At 38.8% G+C, this 18,775-nt stretch overlaps 1 protein-coding gene across 1 annotated transcript; it reads left to right on the top strand.

Moving 5' to 3' along the window:
• Nucleotides 1-1,876: 1,876 nt before the first annotated feature.
• On the top strand, nucleotides 1,877-16,958 carry mov10l1 (Mov10 like RISC complex RNA helicase 1). The gene is made up of 28 exons (XM_041794538.1): nucleotides 1,877-1,989; nucleotides 2,248-2,350; nucleotides 2,449-2,547; nucleotides 2,685-2,872; nucleotides 4,015-4,174; nucleotides 4,402-4,514; nucleotides 4,664-4,851; nucleotides 5,277-5,417; nucleotides 5,673-5,972; nucleotides 6,182-6,379; nucleotides 7,698-7,812; nucleotides 8,866-9,043; nucleotides 9,135-9,205; nucleotides 9,302-9,393; nucleotides 9,485-9,540; nucleotides 10,261-10,352; nucleotides 11,066-11,144; nucleotides 11,225-11,406; nucleotides 11,691-11,837; nucleotides 12,009-12,130; nucleotides 12,232-12,331; nucleotides 12,657-12,803; nucleotides 13,042-13,215; nucleotides 13,362-13,511; nucleotides 14,145-14,252; nucleotides 15,805-15,945; nucleotides 16,043-16,134; nucleotides 16,480-16,958. Exons 3-28 carry the CDS (start codon nucleotides 2,451-2,453, stop codon nucleotides 16,493-16,495), a joined length of 3,447 nt encoding a protein of 1,148 aa, XP_041650472.1. The 5' UTR covers nucleotides 1,877-1,989; nucleotides 2,248-2,350; nucleotides 2,449-2,450; the 3' UTR covers nucleotides 16,496-16,958.
• The last annotated feature ends 1,817 nt before the right edge of the window (nucleotides 16,959-18,775 follow it).

Raw genomic sequence — 18,775 nt, 5'->3', positions numbered from 1 at the left:
ATTTTACAAAGTCAGACACCCCCTATTCCTCCCTTCCCCGATAATATCACTGACATGAAGGCCTGGTTTATGCAGATGACAAAATTTAAAAGATGTAAAATACAACTAACTAAATAAATAGTGTACAAAAAGGAAGTGAATGCTACCTCTTTCTCACTTTTCTTCTTTTAACTTATATCATAGATCATAGATGTGATTGACTGATTGAACTTGTTATTTCTGGGTAGCAAAACTGGTTTTCCAATGATGATGTGTTGATTTCCCAAGATCTCTAGAATAGAAGTAGAATTTGCAAGTTATAACAGAAAAACACAATAAAACAAAAAAGTCATGCTCTTTTTGAACATGTTTTTGTCCTGTCACTTTGTTCAGTCATACAGCTTATGGATAAAAGTATTTTGCTGCAACCATTAATAATGGAATTCAGGTGTTTCAATGTTTAAAATCAAGCACCTATCCATGCAGGCTCCATTTGCAAACATTGGTGATACAGAATGGGTCGTTCTGAAGAGCTCAGTGAGTTCAAGCGTGGTACTGTGATGGATGCCACTTTTGCAATCAGACAGTTTGTGAAATTTCGTCCTTGCTGGATATTCAACAGTCTACTGTGATATTATTAGAAAGTGGAAGAGTTCAGGAACCACAGAAGGACAAGACCACACTGAAAAAAAACAAAACAAAACAAAAAAAAAATAGCCACAGAATTACAGTAAATGTCCCAATGTGAGATATAAATTCCCAAATAGCCAACCATAATTCAGCAGCTCTTTGAAAAGCATCTCAGAGCTCAAACTAATATTTTAACACATCATTAGACCAGGTGGAACCTGCATAAATAAAAAAAAAAGCTGTTTATTAGTAATATATCCTTTCCTCTAACACTATAGACATTTTATGTGGCCTATTACATCCCATTTAATTAAAGGATAATCCAACAATTCTCTGTTTCATTTTATATTAACTATGGATCAGCTGATGTATGGATCTTTCTTACATTCATTACATTTTGGTGTGTGGCTCTTGCTGAAGTATTTTAAGACAATAAGGCTCTTTGGTAGAATAAGGTTATGTTCCCCTGGTATAGACTGTCTTCAGACACAGAGAAATATCAGTGGCAGGCAGAAATAAACTAGTTTTATTTGGAAAGCATGAACAGCCTGTAAGAAGAAAGAGATGAGTCAAATGTATTTATTTTAGGTACAACATACCACATTTATATTTTACTAAATGCATCAATGGATCTGTTTTCCAACATCTTTTCCATGAACTCACTCCAGCATATAGACCTTTAAATACCAACTCATAAACTCACTCAGGCAGACTGTCTTCTAAGGAAAAGAGAGTGAGCCAGATTATAGACCCTGATAAATGCTCTACAAGTAATTAATTAATAATTAATTAAGCATTTTAAGGTGTGGAGAAAAAAAATTGGTACACTCTATATACCAAGTATTACCTGTAACCAGTGCTTTAAGTGGACAAAAATAAGTGCCGGTACTCTCTTCTCACACACTGAGTCTCTGCTCCGTCTGTGAGCGCTCTTAGTCACTGTTTAACCGTTTGGACTAGAACAGCAAGTGACTTTGCTTACTTCATGGCCAGATTTTAAGAAAGATATACCATAGAACAAGACAACCCCCCCTCCACAATTGACCAAGGCCTTTACCCTTTCCATTGCGTTTTTGATTGTTAATTCATGTCGCTGATTTGATCGTTTATTAAGCAGAGAACACCTCTGATGACCAACTTCACATAACTCCACAGAAGAAGAAGAAAGGGAACAACTTGAAAGGGTCACCAATAATCTCACAACATTTCCGCTACTACTGACCATAGGCATGCTGACTCCTTTAAACCGGATACGCGCCATTTTTCTGCCAGGTCCCCAATTCGACCACTACACCTATTTCCAAACTGGACAAGTTGACTGGTCGCTGGTTTCAACACCAGCACGTGAAGTGGGGTCGTGTACTGTTTTTGTCGGGAAGGGTAAGTTGAAATTTTAAAGTAGTCATTTTACTCACCGTTATCTTCACATTTACCAGTGTAGTTAAAAATTGTTGCAAACACTAGCTTTAAATGTGTAAATTGTTTCGCCAAATTGATTTGACCTCAGTTTAAGATAGCTCCAGGTTTGCTAAAATTGCACTGGTTAACCGTTGTCTTATATTTGTCCTGGGCGTGACAGAAATATTTGGCGTTAACTTGTACGCCTGGTCCCTCTCCCTCTTTTTAATGTTGCTGTAGGTTAAAGTTGCACACAATGCAATTGCGACGTTAGCTAAAAAATCAACAACGCTGTTACTGTGCTGTTGCTCTGCCCGTTTCCTAGCTAACCCAGTCGGTGCAGGTGAGTAGCGGTGGGCTGCTGTTGGACATTATGCTAAAAACCACTGTGCTCTGTTTTCTTGGTGGGATTAGCTGGTTACTTCAGCTATAATCTTACAGATATGCTCAATACCGTGCGATGCGTGCTGTCAAAGCTGGTTTCTCCATTGTGGAGGACTGTGGGTGGAGATGGAGAAGGCATTTTCACTGGTGAAACAGGTAAGTTCAAAACTTTGACAATTAATGCTTGTAAAAGCTTACCCTTATTAGCTAAACCTATCAATATTGCCAGTACCACAAACACTACAGTGGCAAAGAACTGATGCATTGGTTGTTTTTTATCTCTTTCTGACCAGGTATGGAGGACATTCGCCACCTGCGGGGCAGTGTGGTGACCCAGCTGTGCTTGGACTATGGATTGATAGACGATGCAATCTACTTCACAAGCAGAGAGGTGTTGGGTGGGGTACCCTTGAAAGAAGGGGACCTGGTGAACTGTATAGCAGTAAGAAATGGGGACCAAGGGGGATGGAAAGCACAAAGGGTGAGTGTCTCATATGTGGTGCAAACATTTCACATCAATATGCTACAGAATTTTTCTTTAATTCAAAGGACACACATAAAATGTAGTGATTCCAGGTAGATTTGGAAAGTTTTAACCATTTACTAAATATCACCGCTTACATATAGTTTCTCTTGTCTAGTCATGACTCAGGCTCATGTCTAGCGACTATATCTCTGTTTTGTGCATCACACAGTGATGCACAAAACTTGTGTTTCAAATACATGGGCCAGACGTGGCCATCAAACAGGCCGGGTGGATCTGGCACCGTGTAGTTCCTAGAGCACCTCCACTTTTTGCATTCTTCATATGGGATGGAAATAAAGTAAAGTGCCCTGTGGGAGAGTTTGTTCTATTAAGTTTACTGCTGCAGTGTTTAACAGGCTGTTACGTTACTAACAACAAGTTTCTGGTTGATGCTATATGCAGCCAACAGCTGATGAGTGACAGTTGGGTTGAGATGAACAGGTAAAGGTTAAAGCAAGCATCAGGAGAGGAGGCGAAGTTAAGCAAGTAATGCACATCATCACTTTGCAAGCCATCTCTATGTGCAAATATGCACCAGTTAAGCACTATATTCTTGTCACTGTAACTATGCAAAGGTATCTAGCAACAGCTGATTTATTTCACAGATGATTCATTTTTCCAAGTCCGATGGTTATGTGCGGCTCGAGTGAGCGCACACACAGAAGGGAATGTCAATTGTGATTCAGAAAGGCGAGGGAGAATCAGCTGCGTTCTCTTACTTTACTGACAGCCTTACAAACGATTTTAAGGTGTCAGAAGCAAGTACAAAGTGCTTTCAACTTCAGCTGGACTACTTCATAGACTAGCTGCAGATGAAGCAGTCCAGCCTGCCAATCTGGGGAGACATTTTATACTTGGACGTTTTAGTCTCTTGAGATCTCGTCACATCCCTATTCAGCATACATCAAAAATCCAACCGCTGATCTTTCTGCTTTGCCGTCTTCTCCACTAAAATGTGTGTAAATCAGAAGGATGCTGTGTTATGTATGGATTAAGCTTGTTATACCAGAGTAGTTTTCAGTCTTGTTGATGCAGTACTACAAAGTAAATGGCTTCATCATGATGAACATTTTGCACAACTTAATTCTGTCATCTAGGTGGAGAAGAGTGCTGATGCTTGGGAGGATGGAGGGAAATCCTCCTTAGAAAGTGACAGTATGCAGCTGCGGCCTCTCATTGGCACAGTCACGTCATTCGATGGGCATGGCGGCTACATAAACCAGACCACATACTTCACACGCTGCAGTCTTTGGGAAGGTAATGATAGTCACTGTACTCTAAATGCTAAATTATAGGCCAGCTCATTTTTTAGTAAGCTTTAACTTTGAGACTGATTTACATGCACATATTTTTTACAGTTTATGTTTGGTTGCAAATTAAACAAAGTAACACCCAAACCAAAATTTGACAGGCTCTCGGGTTGAGACTCATTTTTGCATTTGTGAAAGCTGCGAATTGTTACCTATTTTTCTTACTTTTAAAAGGTTATGAGCCAATGAAGGGAGACTGGGTTCAAGCTAAATATTTTATCAACCCAACTCAGTGGACCACCCAGGCTCATTCTGTGGCTCCCTTGCGCTACTGCCGCCTTGACCAGGTAAAAACATAACTGAAAGATTGTGTTTGCATCTGCAGATATGAAAAAAGGACTCTCACTGTCTCTTTTGTCTCTAAAATAGTGCTTCAGCATTATTTATTTTCTCTTTTCTTTCCTCTCCTGTCTGCTGATTTCCCATTTCTCTTTAGGTGCATGTGACCAGCGTGCATGGCAACAATGGAGTGGTGGACGACACTGTGTTCTTCTGCCTGGACTCGCTGTTGCTTCCTGCCAACTATAAGCCTTTGCAGGGGCACCTGGTCAACCTGGTGATGGTGGAGAGCAGTCAGTCCTTCTATAGTTGGAGGGCTCTGTGCATGGCACCCTGCCAGCAGAGGTACAGACCACTGTGATTGGAACTAAGTTTTTTAAGTAGTACTATATCTGCTCTTGGGGCAGCCATGGGTTGAGCACTATGGCTTTTTCCTGTTTTTTTTTTTTCTTGAATTGTTTGGCTAATTAAATTTAAAAATATACCTGGAGGGTCAGAGGTGATGACTTAAGATTTCTTTAAAAGTCTGAAATTGTGCTGTTCAGTTTTCTGTTATGTATATCAAAGACAGACTGCAAATGATAATTTTGCAATGCCAGAAGCTGAGACTTTGAAGTCTCAGTATCTCTCGTTTTTGCTGAATAATGACTTGGTGAAAGGTCTAACTTTGTACACTCCATAGCATTTTCTGCATAGTATTTGCTAAAATTTAGATTTGGGTCATATTAATTAGCCTGTTGATGTTTGTTTTTTGTTTGTTTTTGTTGCAGTCCAAATGTTTCTCCTTCTCCTCTCACGGAGGCTAAACTGCAGAGCATTTTGGAAAACAAAGGTGGGCTTGAAGTATCGGACTTTGGCCAGTTTGGAAATGCAATGATTGGGGAGGAACTCACTCTGGTGCTGTGGATACAGTGAGTGATCTCAGTAGAAAATAAGTTGCAAATTCCAAGTATAAGCCAATTTAAAGTACATGTGTAAAGCCCCTCTTTTATCATAATAACATTCTATGGATACTAAGTTGTCCCTATCAAAGAAATCTTTCATTTAACTCTCGCTAAAAATCTGTCAATTATAAGAAAATGAGATTACCATAGAACACCATTTCCATTTTGCTGCAGTGTCATAATATGATGTGGTACATACTTTTAATATGTCACTTTTTGTAGAAATAAAGGTATGGATACTCACAAGCTGAAGTGCTGTGACTTTGCTGGCTGGGATTCAAAAGAACAGTTCATGCTTATTCCTGTCAACGGCCCCAAACCAAAGAAGCACACACAACAACCTCCACAAGAAGACTGCTCTGAATCTTCAGAAAATCATATCAGTAACCTAAGAGAGGATGACAGAGAAAATGGTGAGCTGGTGAAGAACACTAACCATTCTTCAGGTGTAAGGAGAGAAGAAAGAGAAGTGGATATTGCACCAGGAGATAGGCTGGCTATCACAGTGGCCTGCCAAGCAAGGTAAGTTTAAATCACCATCATAAAATAGCACTTTTGGGAGAGGTGATGGACAAAAAAGATGAATGTGAAAACTTGTTTTTTGCATTCATTGAAGCCTGAACCAGCTATCCTGCTATATAACAATGCCATATAGACAATAACTGATCATTTAATTGGAGTGTCAAGTTAGCTTGATGTCTTTTACTTATTTCATATGGGAACTTTCTTAGGATCCTGGGAAGCTGTGCTGAGCTGCTTTTGCTGCACTTCTCCTCTTTCACCATCGGGAGGCGCCTGGAGGTCACAGTGAGCACTGAAGAGGCGAACCTACTGCAGCCCTCTGAGCCTTACAGTCGCACTGACGCCAACCCAGTCTCAGCAGTACCTGCTCATGTGATCACTGTATCTGCTCCAAAAATCCCTCCAAGGTATAGAAAGATCCTCTATTGCTGTGTGAGGAAGGACGCTAAGCTTGAATGAACTGCTTACTTGTATTACATCTGTTTTGACATTTTTGAATACTCAGTACACTTATTTATGCTTATTTGTGGCATTACTTACAGAGGGATTGGAATGAGTTTTACTACTGTATGTCTGGAGGGAGCATACAGTATCATGCCTAATTTACTAGCCACTTTAAGATAAAACACAATTTTGAGAAAAGGATTAATTCACAAACTTAAACTGTAATCTAAGTGTTAATATCACTATGTGCCTGTTTATGTTCCAGCTTAATTAACTTTTATCTGCAGAAATGTTATAGCCCTGAAACAGCCTTTTTTAGCACTAAATGAATTATGTATGTCACACTTATTTGGAATTGACTTGCATTCCAGTAAGATAAAATGGTGCAGTCTCCATTATTTTAATGACCAATGTTATATATAAATTACCAAAAATTAACTGAAAATTAATGTTGTTGTGAGAGAATAGACTGAGTACTGTCATTGTTACATTAAGAGATTGTCAACTTGGAGTTTAACTAAAAAAATTAATTAGCTTATATTTGATGCCTAGGGCTTTATTACCTCTACCAAGGAGGTTATGTGATCGGGTGGGTTTGTTTGTTTTTTTGTTTGTTTGTTTGTTAGTTTGTTAGCAACATAACTCAAAAAGTCTTGGACAGATTTCCATGAAATTTTCAGGAAATGTCAGAAATGGCATAAGGAAGGAAATGATTAGATTTTGGGAGTGATCCAGATCACTGTCTGGATCCAGGAATTTTTTAAAGGATTCTGTACTATTGGGAGATAGGGCTAATGGCAGAGGTCTGTGCTGTTACCACTTTACACCAGGAGATGGCCGACATGAGTAACTTATTCAAAGTTTTTGGAGTTTAGGCTATAGAGTTTGAAAGACACATGCCTGTTGAGGAGACGAGTCGGAGCGTAACAGAGAGAAAGACAGTGAATTGTAGCTAGAATACTCACACTGCTGGGAGGAATAGAGGAATATTCACCCTCTGCCATGACTGCCACACGTAGTGAAGCCCATGCTTTGCCTCTCTGTGTCTCCACCCCATCAGGAGGGAGTAATCGTCGAATTACATTTTGGTAGTGATTCGGATCACCGTCTGGATCCAGGAACGTTTTAAAGGATTCTTCACTATTGGGAGATAGGGCTAATGGCAGAGGTCTCCGCTCTCTGAGTGCTTTTCTAGTTGTTGTTGCTGCTGTATCAGTATATGTATGAATGTCTGATTTCTTCTAGAATGCTATCAAAGTAAAACATATAATGTGCTTGCAGGCTTACAAAGCGGCGGCTGCCTAACTTCCTACCTAGCTATCCCGTGCCCCAGGCTCTCAGAGACTGTGTGGAGGCTCAGGGTGATGTGCTGGTGGTTCAGCCTTGTCTTGGAGAAGTAAGTGTGACAACGATGGAGCTCTGCTTGTATTAGACAACCTTACTGCATTGTGAAGACTTGAAGAAGTGCCACCTGCACAATATAAATGATGCATTAAAACACTCAGAATAATGAAATCTATCCACTGTGGTCTGAGTCAGCGTCTATGACCCTCAGCAGCTCTTTTTAACAAGCAAGGAGTTGTGTGATACTTAAACAGGGTGTTCAAAGTTGATAAACCAATTCAAAAACAATTCAGCCAAAGTTAAGGCTTTAAAAAGTCTTAAAAGCAAGACTTTATGGTCTTAATTTCATATTTTTAAAGAGATTATAGGCTAGATTTTCTGCTTTCGTTGTCTGTATTCATAATTAATCACAAGAACATTTTTTAAAAACGTTGCCAGATCTTATCCAAATTCTTCCTAGAATTATGAGATAAATTACTGAAATGGATAAAACCTAGTTATTGTGATGAGCTGTAACAGTACAATGATCACCAACACATCTGTATTTTAAAATCAGAATTAATGATTGAAGGTATCCTGGGTATGATACTTTGCTTTTCTTTCTTAATGTCTTATTATAGGCTTTTTTAAGGCAGCGCTTGTTAATGTAGATGCTCCTAGATTTTAGGATGACGTCTGTTTGGCCCCTTAATTTAAGAATAAGTGCTTTCATTCAGTTTTCTAATGCCACCTGGTTCCTTTAGTCTAATCCCAGAAGGGCCCAATAAAGCTCAGTTACTATACAACAATAAAACATACTACTGGCATTTTCTTTTCTTTTGTCACATTCTTGACTATCAGCACAAATCGTATATGCAACTGTCAAATGTAATTTGTGAGAAACTGAAGATGCGATAGGTCTTAAAATGTATGAATAGTGGCTTTAAAAAGGTCTTAAAGTGTTAAATCCAATGACAGATTTTCTTTTTAAACTCTGTTACAAGGTAGCAGGGAGTATACTTTTCTGTCGTGTGTGTGGGGAAGAATGGAAAACAAAATAGGCTCTTCCTTTAGGGATCAACTTAAATATCACATTTGTCTTCCCTTGCTGTATCTGTTGGTTCAGGCACTGTCATCATCCAACATGCAATCACGTTTCTCAACTCTCCTCTGGCTGGAAGAGCTGCACTTGGAGAGGGAACTGAAAGAATTCACGATCAATGGGGCTCTTCTCAGGAAAGGAGCAGTCTACCTGCACTTAGAAGTTCTTGGTTTGGCAGAAGGCAGACCCAGCCTCTTCATTGGTGAGGAAGTCTTAAGCTGTTCTACTCATATAGTTGCTGAATAGCATAAAAGATCTGATATTGTTTTACACATAAAGATATTACTCTGCAGGTGACAGGATTGTGTTGAAGAAACCACGCGGTGACGGTTTGGTAATGGAGTATGTTAGTTATGTCACAGAGGTATGATGATTTTTTAACCCCCTGTTAAGTTCTTCTTTATCAACATAAATGGTTTTTAAGTTCAAGTTTAATTCGCCATCCTGGTTTGACACGCAGATCAACGAGGAGGATGTTAGTTTGAGGGTAAACTCTGACTTTCATCGCAGCTACCTTGGCGAGCCACTTGATGTTGAATTCTCTTATAACAGGTTGGAAAATAAATTAACGTTTTATTGTTTCATCCGGAAATTATGCTTTATTTTTGTATTATGAGCTCTTTCAACTTGCTTTTTTTGCCAGATTGACTGCGCGACGATGCCACAACGCACTTGAGCAGACTAAGCAGTTTGGGGAAAGTAAGTTGGATTTTTTTTTTGGTGTGCTTCCTGGCATTTTAAACAGTTTAATCATGACAAAGAAGTCAGATTTTCATTTTAAGATCAACCTTACCCTTGGTCACACCCATTATATTTAGCTTTTTTGGAGTTACAGTGCAAGATATCACAATAACTTTCAGAAAAAGGGAACATGTTTTGCTAAACTTGTGAAATGGAAATCCCAAGTCATAAAAAAAACCTTTGTCCCACAGTGAAATTCAACTGTGTTTAGAAATGTCCAAAAAAAGAGATTGTTTTATCTAGAGACTATTCCTTTCAGGCTGTCTGTCATACTTGGGCCTCTTTTTTTAAGAGAAAAGTATTGCATCTTATCTGAAACAGCCTTTCATGAGAGGACACACAGTGGCTATATTAAAACATTAGCTCTAGATGGAGCTGTTTGCTCTTTTCCTGTTGTTTTTGTGGTTTCTCCTGTCAGAGAAGGAATACTTGTTGAAACAGAGAGGAATTTAATATCACATTGAGCATGCCCAAAGTTGGCTTCTTGTTTAGTTGCTGTACATCACTTTCACAATTAAAATTTACATTCTTTTTCTTTATAGCTGTGGGGATGTTGAGACAAACGCACTTAATTGTGTTACAAAAAGGCTAATTTTTGTCACAGTATTTTAAATTGCCTCTAAGGAGATGCATGGTTCAATTTTAAGGTAGTTTATTAAGCTCTTAATTGTTGTGCAGTCCTCTTCCCTTCCAGCGTGACTGTCCAGCCACCTCAGTGGACAGGAGAGTGGATCGAGGAGCCAGAACAAAACAAGACGACAGAGGACGAGGTGAAAGACAGAAAATCAGATAATAGGGCCTAAATGATTAAATGATTCCTCACTTGATAACAAAAATTCCTCGAGGCTTTGTTTAAATCAGGCGATCTCCACGTATCCCCATGGTTTAAGCATGAACATCACGCCGTGTCGCTCAACATTCTGTGTTTTACACAGACCATTATTTGTGTGGCACAGTGTGTTTACTTTCACTGTTACTATAATGTAAAGTGCGTCTAACATGATAAGAGGTGTGAAATTCATGAAGTAGGAGAGAGAAGATGCTGAAAGGTATGCATGCTGCGTTTTTTACACATTGACCATCTACAGCATTATACTGATGTTGCGCTGCAGTGTTGCAATGAAAGGTTATTTAAGTTTCTGCAGCTGTTTCATGTGGAGTTAACAGAAATCAATTGATTGCAGTGATTACCTCAAAAGATTGCGTTACAAAGTATTAAACTAAGGGTACAATCATTTTTGTCCATGCCAGTTTCATTAGTTTGTGTATAAAATGATGATGTTGAACTACAATTCAAAAGTGAAATCTGATTTTTATTAGTTAATTTTCAGTGAACTTTTATTTATTATTACTTTTGTAAGTTTCAAGTTATTTCAGTGAGGGTTTTTCTTTCTTGAACGCAAGGGTACCAACGTTTTTGTCCATGTGTGAAATCCATATTACTATTGGTGTTTCAGTTTAACGTGTCTGTCTTTTTAATCAGGCTCCAGCCATGGAAAATGGACAAGTGTCAATCATTTCTATTGACATGAAATCAAAGAGCACACAGACCAAAGGTGCAGGTATTAGATTTTGTTTTTAGTATGAATTTGTCCCTACATGTCAGACAACACTGATGGCGTCAAATGTTCACTCCCTCCAGATGGCAAACTGCTGTCCAATCCTATTCCCAGCAAAGGACACTTCTTCAACCCGGTCCTGAATCCCCCTCAGAGAGAGGCGGTGAAGAGGATCCTAGCAGGGGAGAGTCGACCCACTCCGTATGTGCTGTTTGGACCTCCAGGCACTGGAAAGACTATCACCCTCATAGAGTCCATTCTGCAGGTACATATTCACGAAATCAGACACTGTATTCATTATTAGAATACAATTCTGTCCATTTTGACAAATATAAAAGTAAACAAAATTTCCCCAATCAAAATAGATTTTAGTAGTAAATATGAAGGCCAAAATGCTTCAGAAAGGACAGACCAATATAGCCTAGTGGAAAATTTGCCACATGCAAAAGAAAAAGTGTTGAGAACATCTAAACTGATAACCTTTATCTGTTCAGCATAGTAACATTTCAGCTGCCAGTTTGTGTCTTCATGAAGTGTCACCTCCTCCAGGTCTACCACTTTGTGCCCAGTAGCCGGATACTGGTGTGCACCCCGTCTAACAGTGCTGCTGACCTCATCTGCATCCGCCTACATGACAGTGGATTCCTTCATGCAGCAAGTTTGGCCCGTGTCAATGCATCCTGTAGACAGGAGGAGGTACTGAGCAGCATAGCAGTGTCAGGCACTTGATTTACAGTTTATTTTCAAAAGGAAAAACATGCATGCATATATGTGCAGTGAGATGTCAACCATCGTGCCATTACCACCAGACTGAGCATTAGCATTGTGATGTGTATTCTTTTTTGATGAGTTTTTTTTTGTTATTAGGCCATCCCAGAGGTGCTGAGACAGTATTCGAGGGCTGGAGAAGATATCCGTCAAGCCTCGTTTCACAGGATTGTAGTCAGCACCTGCTCTAGTGCTGGCATGTTCCACAACATAGGACTGCAGTAAGACCTGGACTGTATCAGCAAAGATGTTTGCATTTTGAATTGGCTACTTTTGTCCTTCTCTTCTACACATTTAACTTGTTTTTGATTTTATTTCTCAGTGTGGGACATTTTACTCACGTGTTTCTGGATGAAGCTGGCCAGGCTACAGAACCTGAGTCCCTGATTCCCCTGAGTCTCGTGTCAGAGAGAGATGGGCAGGTCAGCACAGATTCCTTCACAGATTAATCATTGCACTTAAAAATTTTGTGCAGTTCTTCTGCCTTGCTTGCAGGCATGCTGTGCATCAGTTGTAATTTGGACCTGTGTTGATGCACATGAGGAACAGTTATTTTTTTAGTTGCCATCACTATAATACTGTACATCATCTCAATGAATCTTATAGATAAATCAGATCAACCTTTGTTGTCATTTTGTGGTGCAAAGCAGAATAAGAGAGAGCATTTTCCATATGTATGCCAAATTCACAAATATGGTGTTTATTTATTCACAAATAATGATTTCATTTTTCCTCTCACCTGCTTAGATAGTGTTGGCTGGAGATCCCTGTCAGTTGGGTCCAATGGTAAAGTCCAAACTGGCTGCCACCTTTGGCCTGGGGATGTCTTTGTTGGAGAGGCTGATGGCCAACCCTCTGTACTCTAGACACAACTGGGGATACAACCCTAACCTGGTTGGTTTACTAGAAGGATTTGATGGGATATAGTAATATCAGTCAGCTCTTTGAAAAACAAGCACTTTGCATGCATAGTATGAGACAATCCAACTTGTACACAGACTGTATGACAAATGCTGCTGGATTTGGTTGTAGCTAGTGATCAGTGTAAGCAGCTAGATAAATGTTATGTTTACATTGAATAAGTAAATATACACAGTGTCTGATAATAACAGCTTTGTTGTTACTACTGCAGGTGACAAAGCTGACATACAACTACCGATCCCATGAGGCCTTGCTAACACTTCCCTCTAAGCTCTTCTATCAGGACGAGTTGGTCGTTAAAGCTTCCAGAGCTGTAGTTGATGCTCTCTGCCAGTGGAACGCTCTGCCCAAAAAAGATTTCCCACTTCTCTTCCATGGAGTCAGGGTGAGTGAGCTAAGGGGGAATTCTTTAAAATATGGATGTTCTTTTGCATGCCCTCTCAGATAAAGCAGTTATTATATTTATGTTAGACTAAGCTGTTGTAAAATTCAGCTCCCTTATCGGTTTCACTGATTTTTCTCCTCTCCTAGGGTACAGAAATGAGGGAGGGTAACAATCCATCATGGTTTAACCCAGTGGAGGCTGTTCAGGTCATGCTCTACTGCTGCCAGCTGGCCAAGAAGCTCTACAACCCGGTGAATGCATCTGACATTGGCATCATCGCACCTTATAAGAAACAGGTAAGACTGCATGGTTTATTTTGTGACTTACTGCTAGAGTCCCAGTTTTACAAATAGCCTTGTACAGGAGTCTGGACTGGTCTGGATCACCAGCTCTGTGGTTACTCAGACTAGAAAGGCCAATAATCTGTTTGAGCTGTTGGTGGGCGCATTTATCTAGCTTCTCATTGCATGCCCTGCTGTCCTTCAACATTGCACCCAGGGTAGACCAGCCTGCATCCAGATATTATTGTTGACCACAACTGTTCTAGCACTTATGGATCCAGGCTTTTGTTATGGATGCTAGAAAAAGTTTAGAGCATTGGACAATAAAAGGACATTTTTGATTTGTGGGCTAAAAGCAACCCATGGGAACCTCTCAGATGCCGTGTTGGCACCTTTTACCTCAGGAGCAAACTATACTTATAAGATTAAAAATGAAAAATCAGAAACTGTACTTTAAAAGCCATTTTAATAACTTTAATGAAGAATGTAGCAATGGCAAGCACAAATTACAAGAAATGCATTGCATTTCTTGTAATCTCCTTCATCTCAGTCTTAGCACAGCAGGGGGAAATAGTACTCTTAGCTGATAAGGTGGAAGTTGCATGTTGTTCATTAATATTGTCCTTGTTTTTTAAAATTTCTCTCCAGTGTGAGAAGATTCGAGTGCTGCTGGGTAAGGTGGGTCTGTCTGACATCAAAGTTGGCTCTGTAGAGGAGTTCCAAGGACAAGAGTACCTGGTCATCATCATGTCTACAGTAAGTAGACAGCAAGAATTTCAATTGTTGAAGTAGCAAACACAAGCATTAATTTCTTTGCCCAAGAGCTTTGTTGGTTTTCAATGCATTTAACCCCAGTATACAGTTTTCTGATTTAGTCCAGGCATGCAACAGGTGTGCCAATACCTGAATAAGTTCTAAAGCTGATGGGTGTTTTTCATTTCCTTTGAATTTTTTATTCATGTGTAGACTTTATATACTACATAAATTACTGGCGAGAAGAGAAGAGAAGGCCACTTAAAGACATGATTTCCCAATATTGGCTGTGGGATCATTTGTGTTTGTTCTGCACTGGAAAGTGTGTGTGATGATCCATAGAATTTATCAACTTTTAAGTGACAGAGATTTAAAAATTGTTCTTTAACACAAAACAGTTTGAACTAACTTTTATTAAAGTGGTTAGTGGAGTTTTTTTTATCTCCTTAAAGATTAGACACAGAAGTAAATCATTTTTATTGTTGAAGAATGTGTTGGACCCTTAAAACACATTTTTTATGTAAAAACTCAGAAATTTGTAATATTTGATGCAGTCAGTTTTAAATTACTTTCCATGCAAGTCACTTGTCTCATTCCCTGCTTGCAGGCTGCTAGTTAAACAGGTTCTTCATTTTGCGAACACAAATCGTAACTTTTTCATGTTGTATAGGTTTTTGATTTTTGTTTTGTTTGTTGATTTAGCATTGTGTGATTTGACACCCTGTAGAGAAGTGTGACCGTGCATCCCTGGGAGCTGTTTTCAGGCTTTATGTCCCCTGTAACAAAAATCAATAAAACACCAATATGTCCCATTTTTAAATAACTACTGTCCTGTTTTGGGCCAATGGAAATAGAGAAATACTAAAACATTGCAACATACACCATGCCTGCAACATTTTCTCTGCATCTGTCCGTATATATATCAGTCATTGTCATTGTAACCAGTAGAAAAAAACGCAACTTATGTACTGCATGTTAAAGCTCACTCCTGATTTGTCGGTACATGTGTCAATCAATCTTGGAGTACCGACTGGACCTGCTGCATACGTCAGGTAGACTGGCTGTCATGCTGTAATGCAAGTCAGGTTAGTGCTCCAGGAGAGGAAAACCTTTATTCAGGTAATGAATATGCTTCATTACATTGACATTTTTTTAGATTTTAAAGTTGTGTATTTACAAGAAAACAAACTCAGAGTTTTACAGTTTAAAAAGTTGTAAATTTACTTGAAAAACTCAACATCTCCAAGTCTAAAAAAGTCTTAAAATGTAACATAAGAAACTAAAAAATGCTAAGTTTTTAAAATCATATCAAAGGCAAATATTTGCAAGAAACCAAACTGAAAACAGGGATTGGATTTTCTACTTTTCGACCTAGGTCCTGGGGGGGGCATAGCTCTTCTTACTGTAGATGCAAGTAGGGGAACACTTGGGAACCACTGTTTACATCATTCATCTAGTTCCATTAGTACAACTTGTTCTGCAGCTTATGTGCAGCACACAGATGTCATGAACTGAGGAGTGATTCTTGAGTTATTCTGATTCTCTTCTGATATAGGTGCGCTCGAATGAATCGGTACAGAGTGATGATTTGCAGAGTGCACTCGGCTTTCTGGCCAACCCCAAACGCTTCAACGTGGCTATTACTCGTCCCAAAGCACTGCTCATAATCATTGGAAACCCCCACATACTCATCAGGGTAAGTAATGGAAGACTCAGTTTTATCTCTAAATGTGTTTTATTAACAGAGCTATGCCATAGAGGCAGCCTATTAAATATGTTGATATGTTTTTTAGGATCCATGTTTCAGGGCTCTACTGCAGTACTGCTTCATCAATGGAGCATACCTGGGCTGTGACCCACCTCCCTCCCTTAGAGACACTCCAATGTATGTAACCCAGTCGGTTATCATACATGTCTGATTCATCAGAATGTAGAGCAGTTGTATTATTTAAGGATAAAGAGGCTGAACCGTTCAAATCTCGCTTTAATATCAGTGGGTATCTGATTATAAAGTCAGGTTCTGTACGTTATCATATATTATCTAATACGTTTTGATTAAAAATTTGATGTATCAGATTTATGATCATGTGTGCCTTTTTTATTGAAATTGTTTTTGTTAATGTAACCAAGGATTCAGTTTGCACTCATTTTAGTGACTGAAAGGGCATTAACATTTTATTTTAACTATTTCTTTACCAAAAGTTGACCCACTTTTTTTTAATTCCCACAGTGTTTCAGAAGAGTAAAGAAGTACTTAATGGGACAAGGCCACCAGCTTTATCAACATGACTGCCTGATGTTGTTCTGAGTTAATGTTTTCCCCCACACCTCCCGTATTGTCTCTTTTTACTGTTTACAAAGTGAGCTGTGTGTGTCCTGATCAGTGTTTACTGAAGATGTAAAAGAAGGACATTTCTTGTTTCTGTGAAATCAAAGTGCTCTTCTACAGGGGGATGGAAATAAAGATGATGCTTGTGTGCACCTCACAATAATTGGTGTGTCCCGTGATTAATAAGTTGATGTGCTTGACTGTGCATGAGATTTTTTTCCATGAAGCTGTTTCATCTCATGGGAAGATTGTTGTTAACGTCATAGCTGCTCTGTGTGTATCCGTCGAGGCAGCGTTGTAATAGCACTGGCCTGATTTCAAATATTGTTTCTAATGCTTTCATATCCGCCCTCTGAGTTTGTAAAGTCAGAATAAAAATGTACTATTTTTTTGAATCAACCGTGCATTTCTCTGGTTTAGTAAATAAAGTCAATCCACACTCATTTGTAGTTTACGGGGTTAAGTTGTCTGCTCACCTCGGCGTGGCATCGTCTGCTCACAGTGTCTGACTGGATGTGACAATTGAGTGCTACTGACAGTCTGCACTGGGACTGTCAGTCCTGCTGGAGCCCAGCAGGATACAGAGAGGGGGGCTTGGTGGGAAGAAAAGAGGCAAATGGGGGCTCAGTGTCTTAAGTTAATGAGTCTCTTATGGACAGGGAGGAGACAGCTTTTATCTGAGTTCACTGTTGCAATGGAGGCCAGATGGGACACTCTGCCCCACCACGCCTGTCTTTGATGTATGTCTCAGGTGTGTGCTCTGCTGTTCTCCACTCTGTGTGTAGACTCTACTGGTTATGTACAGGGATAAACACCATGCAATTCAGTTATTTTCGATGGTTATTTCAGATATCTTTCGCTGCTCAAAGGTAGAACAAGCCTTGAGCTTACTTGGTTTTCAGGTTACATATCTAAAAGTTAATGCGTTTTTAAATACTAGAATTAACCAGAGATGCAGACTTTACCCTGTTACACAAGTAAGATTGCAGTTGTTAGAAAAGAAGCTTTTTTTGTCTTACTTTCTGATGACAATTTCTGATTTGTCTTTAAGTAGGGCTGTGCAATTAATCAAAATTTAGATTAAATCACAATATGTCCAGCTGTAATTTTCATATTGCAGAAGGTGCAATATTTCTTTGACCTAAATGAATCGAAATACCAGTTTAATATTTTCAGGCAAAGAGGTTATACTCTTTACATCATTTAAACATTCAAGTGAAATTTTTTTTGAGAAAAATTTGCAAAAAAATTGTACTTTCCTTGTTTTTGTATATGTGCATCTAAAAAACAGTAATTTCCTTCAATAAATTTGCTGTAAGATATTTTTTTCAGAATTATTCAGCCTTAAAGCAGTGTACTAATTGTTGTGTTTGTTATAATTAGAGTGATTTATTAGTAGTTAAGTAATACAGAAGATGAGGAACTTAAAAATAATTGAATATTAAATCAGTCAAAATATAGGGGAAAAAAATCGCATTAGATTATTTTTCTAAATCGGTCAGCCCTACCTTTAGGCAAGACAATCTCATTTACACCATTGAGATTCATAGAAGAAAAACAAAACAAAACAATTGGCAGAATTAATAACAATAAAATCCAAAATATGAGCTCAGCAATCATGTATTTGTTCCACCTTTGAGCTGTTGCATGTTAGCAAAACTTCTGCTTGGGCTTAAGTTTTCCCAAAAGGGTGCTGGTTGCTTTCTTTCTTCTTATTTTGCTCACAAAATATTAGAAATACCTTTTGAAGTGAAGTAATCATTTGGATTTGGGTGTTTTTGAAAGGCCTCAAATCCAGTAGATAAAGCTTTAGACAATCTTACCTCAGAATCTTGCCTCTCTGCTCTAAGACAGTTTTGGCTTTAGAGCAAAACTTCTAATCAGAGGTAACGATTTCCTGTTGTGGCACAAAAAAGACACTAAAATCAGAAGCAAATGCTACCCCTTTACCAATGATGGATGCCACTTTGAGCAGAAAAAACTTGGCATTGGTATTTTAAAATTCTCCTGTTTTGTATTTAAAATTGTTCTCTAATAGGTAGATATAAGATTATGGCATGAGCTTAACCATGGAAAAATTAACTTTTTATAGATTGATAAAGAAATAGGGGACAGTAAAAAGGTAAATGTTTCATAACACAAGGTGCAGATAAATGTTAGCTTGTCCACTGAGCTGTCTGAGGTTTTTTTTTTTTTT

This window comes from Cheilinus undulatus, linkage group 9, assembly GCF_018320785.1.
Source record: "Cheilinus undulatus linkage group 9, ASM1832078v1, whole genome shotgun sequence".
In the NCBI taxonomy this organism is placed as follows: Eukaryota; Metazoa; Chordata; class Actinopteri; order Labriformes; family Labridae; genus Cheilinus; species Cheilinus undulatus.
The sequence above is the reverse complement of the archived record's forward strand: the minus strand, read 5'-3'. Positions and strand labels throughout refer to the sequence as shown.

Bases quoted from the DNA above. Each gene is read 5' to 3' on its own strand.
- mov10l1 (XM_041794538.1), top strand. From the start codon at position 2,451: ATGCTCAATACCGTGCGATGCGTGCTGTCAAAGCTGGTTTCTCCATTG. The intron at 13,216-13,361 runs GTGAGTGAGCTA...CTCCTCTCCTAG, and splicing joins TTCTCTTCCATGGAGTCAGG to GGTACAGAAATGAGGGAGGG. The intron at 13,512-14,144 runs GTAAGACTGCAT...ATTTCTCTCCAG, and splicing joins TCGCACCTTATAAGAAACAG to TGTGAGAAGATTCGAGTGCT.